The 15,062-nt window shown below is 38.4% G+C and overlaps 2 protein-coding genes across 4 annotated transcripts; one reads left to right on the top strand and one right to left on the bottom strand.

Moving 5' to 3' along the window:
- Positions 1-1,960: 1,960 nt before the first annotated feature.
- On the bottom strand, positions 1,961-7,822 carry serping1 (serpin peptidase inhibitor, clade G (C1 inhibitor), member 1). 2 transcript variants are annotated; one of them, XM_040144982.1, is made up of 11 exons: positions 7,752-7,822; positions 7,302-7,349; positions 7,039-7,147; positions 6,780-6,941; positions 6,329-6,631; positions 5,850-6,065; positions 5,014-5,157; positions 4,658-4,861; positions 4,433-4,572; positions 3,433-3,655; positions 1,961-3,222 (listed from the first exon to the last, which is right to left on the bottom strand). In XM_040144982.1, the coding sequence occupies exons 2-11, from the start codon at positions 7,347-7,349 to the stop codon at positions 2,975-2,977; spliced, it is 1,797 nt and encodes a 598-aa protein (XP_040000916.1). In that variant the 5' UTR covers positions 7,752-7,822; the 3' UTR covers positions 1,961-2,974. The 2 variants fall into 2 exon arrangements, with proteins under 2 accessions (XP_040000916.1, XP_040000915.1); XM_040144981.1 differs by having other exon boundaries at positions 7,700-7,822.
- A 2,257-nt stretch (positions 7,823-10,079) lies between these two features.
- Positions 10,080-14,019, top strand: tmem134 (transmembrane protein 134). 2 transcript variants are annotated; one of them, XM_040145084.1, is made up of 8 exons: positions 10,080-10,343; positions 10,845-11,101; positions 11,191-11,258; positions 11,373-11,459; positions 11,559-11,635; positions 12,212-12,256; positions 13,509-13,562; positions 13,669-14,019. In XM_040145084.1, the coding sequence occupies exons 2-8, from the start codon at positions 10,889-10,891 to the stop codon at positions 13,749-13,751; spliced, it is 627 nt and encodes a 208-aa protein (XP_040001018.1). In that variant the 5' UTR covers positions 10,080-10,343; positions 10,845-10,888; the 3' UTR covers positions 13,752-14,019. The 2 variants fall into 2 exon arrangements, with proteins under 2 accessions (XP_040001018.1, XP_040001019.1); XM_040145085.1 differs by lacking the exon at positions 10,080-10,343 and adding an exon at positions 10,373-10,514.
- Positions 14,020-15,062: the final 1,043 nt, after the last annotated feature.

Raw genomic sequence — 15,062 nt, forward strand, 5'->3', positions numbered from 1 at the left:
CCAACAGTGTGTGCACCCTAGTTACTCATGATGTGGTATATAGTTACAGAAGCGGGGATGTTATAAAAGGGGGATTCTGTTCGGAGAAGTCTCTATTTTAGTGGTTGTTGATCTGATGCAAAACAACACACCGTATTATAAAGCACAAAATGATCCATTTGGTGGATTTGTACCTTTACTGTTTCAGTGTTCTAGTTTTTATGTCTTTTTGTTGACTTTCAGTGACAGTTGCTCCCTATATACGTTCGTACCAGACATTAACATGTCAGCATATATGTGCATGTTTGAATGTTTGTGTGTGTGTGTGTGTGTGTGTGTGTGTGTGTGTGTGTGTGTGTGTGTGTGTGTGTGTGTGTGTGTGTGTGTGTGTGTGTGTGTGTGTGTGTGTATGTGTGTGTGTGTGTGTGTGTCTGTGTGCGCGCATGAGGGCTATGAGAATATGAGTGCCTACATTTACTGTCTTTTTAGTGTGTGCCTCTCTGTATCGCATCATGCCCCATTCAAAATGCCTCCGTCCAACTTCGGAAGCACAGAGGTGTGAAGAAATAATAACAAAGGACGAGAAAGACACATACAAGAGAGAAATCCTCCGCCACCGCCACAGGCATCAGTGGTGCGAATGTTCCCGGCTGGAGGACACTAACAAGCTGTCAATCATGTGTGCCAGACCTTTGCCATCTCTCTCTCCCGTTGCCAGACAGTCATAGGGCAACTTGAAGAATAGAGTATGTCTTGATACATAACCTCTGGCCACTCTTTCGGACTTTTCTGCTGAACGGCCGAAGTTGTGTCCATGGCACGCAGGACGGATATTGCTCTTGTAAGGTACCGTTTGTACCTTCACTTAACTCCAGCATTAGGAACCAGATTTCAACAGGATCGAAGCATGTTCACCTCAGTGACTCCAATTCTGCTCCAGCAGAGTCAGACGATGTAACATTTTCTTCCTGCAGGGCAATATTATCCCAGTAATATATTCATTTGAAAATTCAGGCATTTGATTGGTCCTGTTATCTGATCTAAGAGAATAGGGACCCCTAATCCATCTTTACACACCCCAAGTACCTCTCCTTGTGAGGACTCTAAAAAAGTATGTGGGAAAAATTTGGCTGAAATCTCCATCACCCATCAGAGGGAGTTATTGCTGTGATCAATGTTCCGTTCATCCCATTATTTCTGACCTATTAGATATCAGGTCTGTAGCGGCATATATTTAATTCTTTGGAAATGAGACAGGACCACTGGGGCTGCTGTGTCCATGTCTGTGAAACATAGGATTGCCTGCTGAGATAAACTGTGTGCAGTTAGTAGAAATGCAGACATAGAGAACGGACCCCCCCCCCCTCCATGATTTAACCTCAGGAGATAAAAGGAGATTACAACCTGTATGGAAACATATTTGGCAGTAGGAGACAGTGGATTATCACAGACCAGGATCCAAGATGTTGGGAAGCTATGCTAGATTGCACACTTATTACCCTACATATATGTTACCTGTCTCGATGCACATATATCTGCATATTGATTGTGTATATGTGCTAGCTTGTTGCTGAATTGTCTAAATGCCTGCCAGGATATCAAATGTATTTCCACGGTACATCTATCACCACTTCTCTGGCCATACGCCGGTTCACATAAGCATACCCACCGTCAGTCAGTGGCCCCCGGAAGTTTTCTGACTGTTGAATCGATCCGGCTGCTCATACGCTTGGTGTCCTTCGACAACCTTGTGAATGTCTCATCACTGACGGCAAAAAATGGACCCCTCTGTGGTGCATTCGGTTTAGAATAGAAAGGGCATGGGCATTATAAAAGCTTGGAACTAAACTATGTGTTATAACAGTGAGCTTAAACACATTTTCAGTAAGAGCTTAAATGACCTTAAGATGATGGTTGGGCAAGGATGGTGGGTTTATTCTGTACTTTCTCTATGCACATTAAAACTCCCAGCACGTCAGCAGTGAGATAATCAAACCAAAACAATAACATTAATCATGTTATACAAGCATCAAAGATGCATTTCTGGGAATACCTTGTGTGGGGTTAGGCTGGGTGAAAGGGACCTGATAGAGTCCGCAGTTCTGGCTGGATGGTTGCTTGTTCCTGTCTGTTGGTTTTGTTTCTAGCCACCAAATTTTCTAGCTCTTGTCTATTGACCCCGCGTAGCTTATGTGATCATTTTATCTGAAATGCAGCTGCATGTTTAGCAATCACCGTCAGCTTGTATAATAGATCATTCTGAATGCCGATGTGTTTACAGTCTATGCCATCCATTCAGTCTCTTACCATCAGTGTGTATTTGTTTGTGAATACAATGATTCAGGGTATTTTTTGCTCAGTTGCTGTGCTTTACCAAGCAAGTTATTGCTTTAAAAAACAAAACCTTTACCGTCACTGATTTTGACACATGTCTTCCTTAAATTGATATCAGTGGTGATGATGCAGCAGGGCTGAGATGGGAGTGAGATGGGAATTCACTACTGCAGTCCCTGTGTATTCACTGTCAATGTCAGTCACACAGTATGGCTGCCATCCTGTGGTGGTTTTGTGTAACTACTTCGCAAAATAAACTGAAGTTGTTTCAGTGCTCGTCTGTCTTCCTTTGAATGATCCACATTGTGCTCAATTCTTCGAAAACATAAGACAGGCAGCATATGTCCATATGTGTTTATTCATCATCATCTTTGAAAACATCCAAGCCTGTGTATATGTTTTTGTAAGGCTCACTTTAGTGACAACGTGGAACAGCGCTGATATTGAATTTATATTGTTTTATATCAAGTTTTGAAAAATCAACTGGATTTTCTGAAAAAAAAAAACATAGTAACATAATGGAATGACTTGTGTTTCAATCAGGCAGCTATTTTTTTACCATATCTTTGTTTCTTTCATGCTCATCTGTTACATATCCATTCCCTCTCTCTCTTTGTGACCCCCACCACTACCTCCACCCCCACATCCCCTTTTCTCTTGCTCACGGGTCAGTTACTCTGCCAATAAAGAGTGGCACGTTGGCCTGGTCACTCCACAGCAGCAGGATGAAAGGCCGCATGGCAGAGAAGGAAAGGTAGGAGCGAGAGAACGACAACGAGCTGACGGCGCCAGCCTCTACTCCATCTACGGTCAGTGCGAGGAAGGCTCTGTGTCTGGCATCGTCTAGAACCACCTTGTCTTCAGAGTAGAGGCCACACAGGTTGGCACCCTCAAACAGTGACGACAGCCCTGTTTGGGGAAAAAAGAGAAAAGTCCAGAAATATGATGGTGGGAAATCAAAGAGCAGATGCGAAGGCATATTTCACAAATGGAACCTATTGGCTGTCTGCTGGCCGCTAGAAAAAAAGTAAAACACAAGATGAAAGCATGGGTGGTATTCAGTGTGTGGTGTTAATAATAGAATTTGCAGACAGAAAAGCCTATGAAAGAAGAACAAACCTAATTTCTTGATAAGTATGTTCATGTCTGGCTGGACATCCAGCTTGATTTGTGGCAGAGTAACCTCGATGTGCTGAGTAGCTGTAGTTTTCATCTGTTCAATCATTTGACGCACAGCTGTGTCCGTCATCTTCTCCTCCACCTGCTGCAGCTCAGTCACATCGTTGGAGCGAGGCAGCAGGATGTAAAGACTGCTGTCACCTGAGAGAGCAAACCTCGCTACCTGTTGGCAAAATTTAAAAAAAACAAGTGTTCTCAAAGTCTGGCACTATCTACTGGCTTGATCCCTGTCTCCTTTATAATCTAAAAAAATACTGACGATGCAACATGAAAAAAGGTGAATATTAATGGATTCTGTTACTCCTAAGATAATTCTTTTACTCACTGCGATTTGGGCGATAATCATGCTCTAAGTTTTGGAACAGCAGTTTCCATAATACTGTGGGAGCTGCAAACAGGAATTATAATGCTGCCATGGGGCACAGCTAGCTGTGGGCAACAACTAGAGCACCATTTTTTTTAGCCAATATTTGTTTATATTTGGCAAATTGCCGCCATTAATAGTATGCTGAATTAGCTATAGTTATAGCTGTTTCTGTTTGCAATGTACCTATGGATACACTTACGACTATCACTGTATTACTTTGATACTAAAGAAAACTTAAAAACATGATGATTCTCAGGCAAGTTCTGGAGTTAGAATTAACATCTTTTTTTCTATGATTTTTAAGCAGATTTGTGGGTGTTTATTCAAGATGGACATTGAAAAGGATAATATCCTAAGAAACAATAAGTCACACTGAATATAAAAATATGTGTATTATGCTTGAGTTATTCCTCTGAAAAGGAGTTCGAATGTTGAAGCTTATTGTGGCAATCAGGCCCTAAGGGTTTAAAGTGCCTTAATTGCCTTTCATCTAGTGCAGCATCTTTGCCTGACGCGGCTCACAGCTGCTGTATATAGTATGTAAATGGGCGGGTTAAGATGGGTGTTTGTTACCTGTGCCTTTAGCTCAACCACTTGCGCCATAGCCGCCATGTATCTCTGTTGATAAAGGATAGGCACCTTTACCAGATCACCGTTCAGTTTTGTGAAATGACCCTTCTTTGGTTTCATATCAAACTTGGCCTTCCATTGACCTGATGCAATCATACACACAGTTTATTAGTTTTCTACTGTTTTCACATGCACATATTGGCACTTGTGCACACACAGTTTACTGACCACTAAAGGAGACAGCGTTGAGCAGGATCAGCTGTGTACTGGGCGGAATGGAGTCAACCAACTGTGTGATTTTATTTTTAGTTTTATTTGCCACCCAGCTGTTGATCATCTGTACGTTTTCCTCGCTGGTTTCCAGCAGCCTGGTGGGCTCCGCTTCATAGAATTGAATGGACTGGTTAGTAAAGGACTCACTCGGATTCATTTCTATGGAAAAGAGCAGAGAAACCATGATGAGCTACAGAGATAAAGATCCTTTTAGCTTTTGTATGCACTCATAATCTCTTTATTTTTCTCTTTGATTGCATTTCTCTACACAGAGTGGCCAATTTTTGCACTTCACACTGTGATAGTAGTACGTGGGTTATAGTAGATCTGAGAAGCAATTTGCAAGGAGCTGGCCAACTTCTCTCTTAGCTTTTTCATCTGGAAGTGAACACAGTGGAAGTCGTGAGGTACACAGACCGCCCTCTCAATGGCTTTGCGGGTGTCATCCCTTGCACCTGAAGGTACCACAACAAAGAAAAGACATAATATAGAAAGATATGTACTTCAGAGTGGCATAGAAAGCTGCAAGGTATGTGTAACATTTAATACAAGTAGAGGAAAATAATGTGACATTTCAAAGTGAGAAAAGTTTTATGCAAATTCCAAGTTATATAAATGTTTTCTTGTCATGTTGCTTGTTAGACCAAAGAATCTTAAAGGCAAAAGCTGGCGTCATTCTATATTTTTCTTAATGTCAACAAATGCCATGAAACAACCAAAACAAATGATGAGTTAGTACATCTCTCGATACTCTCCAAATTCCCCTGCCTACAGTATTTCTTCTGACTGAAGATCTACACATCTGAAAACAAAAAATATATATATAAATAAAAAATATTTGTGCAGTAACATAGCAGCATATAACAAATATATACTTTAATTTATTAAAAAGGCGTAATCATTCACTTAAACAGTTGGGCACTGTAGTTTTTAGAAGTATTTTTCAAACTGTAAAATTGTGTCATTGTCAAATATTTTCAGCGCTGGAGTTGGTACACTGGTGAGCATTTCTGGGGTTTTGTCTTGTCATGGGATTTGTCGAAAATAAGAAAAATATAGAATATAACCAGACTTTAAGAATATTTAACAATAATTAAGAATTGTCCAATTGATAAAAGCAAATAAGAACTTGCTTCCCTTTTCATACCTAGCAACAAATGCGAGAGCACCCCGCTGATGCTGATAGGAGAAAAGAGCAAGTTGCTAGAAGGATATGACTCTCTGAGGTAAGAATAGAGCTTCATGGAAAACTCTGCCATGGACTCCTGCAAAACTGGTTCCCCTGTGCGACTGTTCACGTCCTGGCACGGCTCCCATGCTGTGGTGAAGCCCGCGCAAGAGTGAGGAACCGGGGTAGGAGCAGCTGAAAGGAAGTTAAGCAGACAGTTAAAAATGTACAAAAATGTGTCACCTACTTTTTACAACAACACCTCAACATGGTTTGGAAATCAGATCTTTATTTAATTCACTGCATTTTACTGTATATTAAGGCTTCATCGTGCATTTATAGCTGTTAAAGTGAATACTAATTTAGAGCTTGTTGGTTTGCCATTTACTATAAGAATTAATAGTTCCAAATTACATGGCAGTAACACAGCAGCATATCGAACAGGTAGCCAAACCTACCTTCAACAGTAATGTATAAGGTGCTGAGCTTCTCCCCGTCTGCAGATTCACAATGGTAAATTCCAGAATCCTCCATGACAATGTCTTGGAGTAGAATGGTCTGATCACGGTCAAGTGGATAAAGCAGCTCAAGTCTGTTAAAATAATCTGTCGAATCGTCTTCAGGATTCACCCGTGTCCTCTGGCCAACATCCGTCTCTTTGAACCAGAGTGCATTGGCCACGACTTGGATGCCAGGCGGGAAATGGCAGGGGAGGTGCACTTTTGAGCCTTCAGTTACCTTAATGGTATAGCCAGTTGATGCTGTGGCGAGAGACAGAAATGAGTCAAACTTTTTTTGATTGTTACATACTCTATGTCCATTTTAAATCTACACAAAATCAAAATAATCCACTGTGTTTGTGAGTAAACAAAATAAACAATGCATGTAAAAGAGAGGCGTGTAACTCACCAGCAACTGTGATGTTGTACATCCTTATCATCTCCATATTGTCCTCTTTCACCAAACACACATACTCGCCCTCGCTGGCAGCAGTTACAGGGGATATATAGAGATGCAAGCCATCCTTTTTAACTCTAACTGAGCCAGACGACTGTGCATCTATATCTTTACCTGTATTCAGAAAAGAATATAACTGTAAAAATATATAACTGTATACTTCTGCAATACAGTGAGACTGGTGGTGATAGTTACAGAAATGTTGTAAGACCATTGAATTTCCAGGTGATGGCGGCTCCATTGAAGTCAGTTTGGAACGAGAGACATGGCAGCTCCAGAGTGGAACCAGATATCGCCCGGAGATGTGTGCATGACGAATGCTGGACAGAAACAAGCTGATGAATTCAAGAGTCAAGAAGGATGTGGTTTAAGCCCTCTTGATAACTAATTAATGACTACGGAAGATATCGGTAAACACTCTGCCTGAGGCATACAGCAAAGAGCTAATTCAACATTTCAAGTTTACAAGTTTACCTCAAAGATGAGCTGCAGCAAGATGCAAAGTATGGCCTGTAGTCTCATCTATAGCAGAGCACAGAGCAAAGGGAGTCAAGTGAGATTAGCAAATTGATGGAGTTGTTTTGCAAGTGAGGATTTCAAAATGAATATGGCACCATGCCGGAAAAAAGATCAATATGTGACGCAATCTGTGAAACACAGTGATATTCCCGATAAAAAAAAAAAACCTTTTAAAACTGCAATCATCTTCGACTTCCAATTGCAATTAGTACACCTTTGTCAGGGATTAACCCCATACAAACCTCAGAAGGTAATGTAGAGTTGTTTATACCAGTAATGTGTAATACATTGTAAATAATATTGCTTTGGTTCATTAAACAACAAAAAAGTCAGAAAAACATAACATAACTCACTCCTCTTCACTTTCCAAATGTATCCAAATTCAGTGATGGCAGCAGTTTTTACCAGTAATGTCTCTGCCACATCCGACCACTGCTCACTTGATCTAACTCTTCTGACTGTCTGCTCCCGTAAACTGCAACCAACAATGACTGATCAATGACTGTTGGCTTAGAGATGTTTGTTTGCATAATGCAGGTCTTTTGACTTTCTGGAAACCACATGGTTTCACATGTTGGCAACAGATACTAATTGGAATGATTCCTATGCCTGTGGTTACATGTTATGTCTTATTTTTTTAGATTGATATCGTATAAATTATGCTATCAGTGCTTAAGTCCAGGTTTTCTCTTCAATTATACCTACTCAGTCTTGACAAGTGGAACACACAGTAGTTATGAGTAGCTGGGGGTGGATTAGCAGTTTCACTCATTTTTCGTCTCATTTTCAGTTTGAATAATAAAAGGTATTTTCCTGAAGTGTGTTACATAATTTGATTTTGCCAAAGACTGCATGAGGCACTATACACACACACACAGACATAATGGAAGGAAAATACAAGCTGAGTTTTGGCCAATTGGCAGAGACATTTGTGGATCAATCATAACATATCACTAAGTTTCAAAGTGATGTAGGCAATGTGACAAAGGTGAAGTGTTTCATTGGAAACATGAAATTAATTGGTACTTTTTTAAAGTAAAGTTTTTTATTTATATTTTGGAGCGTACTGGCTTCATCACGATCCCAAACTGGAGGTACTTTACCCAATTTGACTTACCAGTAAGTAACATTTAGCCCACTGTCCCTTTACTTCAATGCTTTCATTTTGTGCAACCTACTATTCATTCCAGAGGGCAATATTTGCTGCATCTTTTATGTAAATTCAAACAATTTTTAATTTAAAAATTGAAGAATAAAATCAAATATTCTTCTACCTATAATATCGAGTCTAATTCTACATCTTGAAATTTGTTAATACATTAATAAAATTAACTTTTTTTTGTATTGTCTGCTGTTCAGGATTAGGATAAATTGACTGTAATATTTTTTGCTTGGATTAAGAAGGTTTTTTTAAGCAGCAAAACCCCTTCAAATTTGCAAAATAACATTACAGGCACACAGTACTTTGTACCTCAATTTTTCAATTAGGATGCCAATTCAGGGGCTTAAATCATAGATAAATGAATTTGAATTATAATATATTAAATGGTTAAATGTTAAAAAAAAAAAAAAAAAAAATCCATTAAAATTGACCAAATAACATAATACTCACCTTTTAAGGTTTCGTGTTATTTGGTCTCCCCTTAAACTGTACAAAATCGTAATATATTACAATCTATTCATTTATCCATTACCTGTCTAATTAAATACTAATTCAAAATACATTTATGTCACCATTACTAATGATTACATTATTAATATAACAAATTAAGAGATTCAGTTTGATAGTTTTTACTCAGCTATATATTTGTCTGACAGCTGCATTACTTGTTACTTGGGGTTTAGCATATGATTGCTATAGATTAAATTACCCAACAGTATACGAAGCAGGTGCACAATACCCACCTGTAACATTAAAATACTTTATCTGAAACATTGTTCAGTATGAGTAGCCTAGGTAATTGAAATTCTTGGACTTTTATCTAAGTAAAGTGTTAAGATGCTAACAATTTTACAGTGTTTTACAGTTTGCATGGGCCCCTTTAATCTCTTCATACATCAACTGTCACGTGTACAAATAACTGAATGATAACATATGCATCTTTAGTGATTAATAATTAGTAATGAACTATGTCATGCCACATTTAATCAAATATTACTCCAAAAAAATCTGTTACTTTTGACTTTTTTATAAGGTTTGCTTGGAGAGAGATATAGCCAAAATATGGACAACAAAGCTGAGAAAAGATAAATTAACATATACATATGACTACTATGTACAAGCACGTAGATGAAAAATAAAATAAAAACAAGTTACTTTATACATACAGTAGGTCACTATCTTAATCTTAATTTTCAACAAAGCATTTTGTACTATGAATTTATCATAGTTTCTCTTATGTAATACTCAGAAAACTAATTATATGTATCAGCTAAATGTAAAAAGTAAAATTTTTCAAGTACCTCAAAACTGTACTTCAGTAGCCAACAGTACTTGGTCGTACTCTATCAGTAAGGTCACAATTGCAATGTTGGCTAGTTAGATTCAGTCTTCTTACCAATACTAAACATTTTAAAATTGTACAGAAAAACAAACATTTAATTAAAAGCTTATTGAAGGCCTTTCTACGTGTGGGGCGCGGGGTACTTAGTTCCACTACTCCCCCGCTACTCCCTAAAACTGTACAAGTGCGTCCTCTCGTGTAAATTAGTGGGTCAATCGACAAACCGACCCTCGATTGAGCCGACTGACTCCCGACGGGACCTTTGGGCGTAATCAGTCGTGTGCAATCGAGAGCCGGGTGTTAAAAAAAAAAAAAAAAAAGAAAGGAAGAGGTTCAAAACTTTTACCAAGGCGTTTTTCGCATTCAAGAACAAAACGAAGATTTGTAGGAGGGCTTTATACTGAATTTCCACAGAGTGTACAAATATGTGACCCGAGTCTTAACGACGTGGAGTCGAGTTTCGCCTCGCTAGAGAAAAGATTTACTTAAGACAGTAAGTTTCCCCCCTGGTCATCTGATCGACTAACGGAAAGAGCACAAACAATGGCAGAGACCAACAACAGAGCCAGTTAGCCGGCTGGTTTATTTGAGTCAGCTTTAGTCCGATCTGCTCAATCATGTCGGCCAGGTTGAGGCAGTTTATTGGGTATTTTCCGACTTCATGGTAAACTTCAGTGTTGGAGCTTTTCCTCAGTGTGATTAACTGTATTACATGGTTGATTATGAGCTCCAAACTTGGGCGTACTTAAACCCATTTAAAGAGAAATACCCACGTTGACACCAACAGAAATTAAAATTCCAAGTACCTTGTACTTGCTCAATAATTCCACTTATTTTGCCCTGCAATCCAGAATCCCGTAGTTAGCCTAGTGTAGCAAAACCCGTTGGTGTAGACAGGGGTTGTTACCACTAAAGGACACCATGAGATGTTTCTCTTTCATAGCTCCAAGTGCATGTATTGTGACTAACATTGATTTTATCTCTTTACCCACAGTGAGCATCAAGCTACAGCACCTCGGGGTGTAAGAGGCGATCACCATGGCAACGCAGTTTAGTATCGATGATGCCTTTGTGTTGGAGGGAGATGAGGAGGGAGCTGTGTCAGACGGAGAGACAGAAGGGTGGAAGGGCAAAGACAAGGACAGAGAAGGAGGAGAGATGACATTTGGTCCTCTCACTTTCTCAAAACCTCAGACTCATCCCTCACCCGCTGCTGCCGGCTCCGCTGAACACAGTAACCTGAAGTATCAGGTACACATGCTCCTTCCATGTATGCAGAAATAAAGCTATAAATTGTTTACTTGAAACTGTAACTGTTTAATCGTCTGCTGTTCCTTTAGAATCTGGAAAATGAAGACGCCTTGGGCAGCAACGGCAATTCCTCTTTCAATAACTTCTTCAAAATCAGGTTGGTCTTAGAAATAGGACTACTGACGTGATTTTGTTGTGGGGTTTTTTTTTTCTTACTTTATCTGCATGCTGTTTGAGTGTGAGATGAAGTCTGTTTCTGCTCTCTCCACAGTGACCCGGCGACTCTGTCTTACTGCAGCTCCCAGTGGTCCTTCAGCACCTTGAGTTCTGTCACACAGCTTTCTGCACACTGCTGTGGGTAAGTTCACACGACTGAAACACACATACACACACTCACACACTTGCAGAGAAGAAAACAACAAACACGCTTACTTACAAAAAAAAATGTGTTGCTCAGGTGGGTGTCCCACCCGCTCGTGAAGAAAAACAGAAGAGTCGTTCTTGCTTCATTCCTTCTCCTCATCACTGGAGTTGGTGAGTCTTAAGTGTTTCTCAATCATTAAATCTAAAATATCTAGCCTGAATATTCTGATATGATTAATCTACTTCTTTCAAGAGAACAAATTAATTTTATCCATTTCTTCTGCTCCTGTTTTTGTCTTGTTTTCCTAGGGCCATAATGGCTCTCTCCCTGTGAACTCCTTTGCATGAGTTGGTCGAGATGTAGATCGTTTAGGAATTGGATGAAACACATAAAATTGCAGTTAAATGGCTACAATCTCAAGTGAATATTTAAAAAGCACAGAAACTGTCTTATATGATACAAGGGCACTTTGTATGAAGCTCTAAACATGCCTCATTATTTTAACATAAACAAACTGCCTCAGGTATTTTTCCAGTTTCACACCAGGTAGTTTGTTCAGTGTTGTGTCAATCAGTGACATACCTGGCACTTCACACACTGAACTTTGTCCCCTTTTTGATCCTCTATGTATAATAGATTTTTGCCAGAGTCAACAAATATCATGAAAAAGAGAAGTGTTGAATTTACGTATGCATAAGGGGTTACTCCAAATGGCAATGATGTACCTTTGCACTTTTTCTTTTTAGCTCTTATTTTCACGGGTGTTGTCATACAGCTGAATCCAAATGCAGGTAAGAAAGAAAAACCATTTTGGTAAACTAACTTTTGATTTCTGTGTACAGAAATGACTTAATAGGTCTGTTATTCCAAATCCAAGAGTATTAGTAATAATTTAAGCATTATCAACAAGCACATCATGCTAAATATGTCTACTGGGTATTTCAAAAGAAATGTTACGTTTAAAATGTTAGAAAATTAATTAAAGAAAAGACACAGTAGATTACTGTATGAGCTGATACAGAGGGAGAAAAGCAGTGAAAGAAACTAGTAACCAAATCATAAAGAAATCAACATTTTTCAACAAAATAATTACTCATGAAATAAATGAACGAATCGGAAAAGAAACAACCAATTACAAAACATCTCTATTTAATTATACTAATTCACAAATTACTAAGGATATGTCTTTGTCTTTATTGGAGTCTATGAAGGTCGGTTTTGCACACAAACATAGCTTGGTGGTTCTCTGTGTCATCTTGTCTTTATATTGTCCCTGTGGTACCAGTACACTGGGTTGCTGGTGAAGAAGCATCAGTTTTTCAAGGCCAAAGTTCTTTTGATGACATAGTGCACTGTTTTCCAACCCAGCACTAAAGGCCAATCTGTCCCACTTGTCTTCTAGCTCTGCTTTTACAATTGGTGTGAAGAAATAGAGCTGGAAAAACAAAAGCATACAGTAGTGGTGGGCCTGTAGGTTGTAGATGAGGATCATGATTGTTGATTATCCAGAAGATGGCAAAAGTTGAAAAATGAAATTACTTTTCTTTTAAAAAAGAAAAACACCTTTCTCAAGCGTATGGAGTGTCGTACATGATGTTCCAGACAACACACGTATACAGTAGCAGCATGTTATACAGGTAATATTACTTGATAATTGTCAATGGGAAGGTAAATTTTAGTTTGCAACAAAGTCTGGAACCAATGATTGTATTACTATGATTGACTTGAATTTTTTTGGTAGAAAAAGAAAAATAAAAACTGAAAAATAAATTAGTGTAAATGGATGTCTGTAAGGTTATTTTTCCAAGTCACAGTAGGTGGATTTTGTTACCATTGGACAGGGCCAGGCTAATTTTTTCCCCCTGTTTCCGGTCTTTAGGCTAAATAAGCTAACCATCTCATGGCTGCAGCTTCACATTTACTGTTCAGGCTTGAGAGTGGTATCAATCTTCTCATGTAACTCCCAGCAACAAAGCTTTCTTTTATTTTAACTATTGATTAGTGTTGCTTACTGTGTTTTAACTAATGAAATTATCCTTACAGGGGTTTCAAGTGCTATTTTTTTTGTTCCTGGATTTCTTCTCTTCATCCCTGGAGGTAAACTCATCATTTAGTTCTTCTTTTGCAAGCTTTTTGACTGCACAAATAAACAAATGCTTTGTTTTGTTGACATTAACAATGTCATTTCCTGTATATCCTCCAGTGTACCATGTGATATACATCAGCTGCGCTGTTCGTGGAAGAAGAGGCTTCAAATTGTTCTACCTACCTTATTTTGAAAAGTGACATTTTAAGAGACACAAGATTTTCACTACATTTCTTTATCTTAAAATTAACTGTATTTGTCACTTGTTACAAAAATATTTTGTCACGTTTCACATTGTCATTGTAATGACCACTACTAATTTAAGCACTCGGTGCCAGGAGTGTGTTTCCACTACATGAACTGACATTGTCTGTGTATACGATAAAGAAGGAGATTGGTCTTGCCTGTGATTTCTATCTTGTGTGAATAATGACTTTGAAATTACAATAAAAATTTTGTATATTTTAATTTTGTATTAGTTGAGATAGTTTTTCCAAACAAACTCATACTTTTCTCAGTATGCCTGGCTAAAAACCATGGACTGGGGTGGAGTCAAACCCAGTGAGCAGTTCAAATAAAGGCGCCTACAGACTGTGAGATTTCAGCAATCTTACAAGTTTATTGGAAGCCACACTGCGACATGGATCTAATAAACTTGGGTACGATATCAAGTTTAATGTATGTAGACTGTATGGTGATAACACCTACTAAATTGTAGGCCACAACGCAAGTCAGTATACAAGAATAAAACATCATCGTGCATCATCCATCTGCACTGCTATGATGGTAAACAATTAAGCTACACATAAACTAAATTATACAAACAGGGCTTCTGCTGCCACAACCCAACAAAATTTTCTTATTTGTTGGAATCCCAAACATTTAATTTTTCATGTTTTACCTCCATCTATTAAATTTGGCTTTGGCGCCAGTCTCGCATTAATCAACACGTCATTTCATGCTGCTTTCCTGTTCATTGGTTAGTAGACGTAGGTTGTAGTAGCAGCTACATTGTTAGATGGTCTTTCTAATTTACTGACACTGTACAAATTTTGTCCCAGGATATCTTTGGTCGCAAGACCGTAACAACAACCATCTTTGAAACTCTCTCACATTGCAAATTAGGACCACCATTTAACAAAAGTGTGTTAACTTATTTTTGATTGTCTTGGGTCTAAATTTAGATTTAAATTTACAAAGTTAAAGGTATAATGAATGCTTCCGTACTGATCTTTCAATTATTTCATGATTTTGCCATGGTTACATAGTTTTGTTAGTGGTTGCCGGCTTATGAATTTACAAAAGATATTAAAATTAAACCAAACTACTAGAAACAAGTATTCAACCAGACTATTGTATGAGTTTATGGCCATTTGGTTTCCTAATCAGTTACCACCTCAGTTTGTGAAAATTAAAAGAAAATTATTTGTATGAAAATATTTTTTTAAAGGTGCTATATGTAAGTTTTTGCTAATGCTACATAGCAAATGTTAGCTTTAACAGCTGTTTAC

Source organism: Xiphias gladius, chromosome 15 (assembly GCF_016859285.1).
Source record: "Xiphias gladius isolate SHS-SW01 ecotype Sanya breed wild chromosome 15, ASM1685928v1, whole genome shotgun sequence".
Classification (NCBI taxonomy): domain Eukaryota; kingdom Metazoa; phylum Chordata; class Actinopteri; order Istiophoriformes; family Xiphiidae; genus Xiphias; species Xiphias gladius.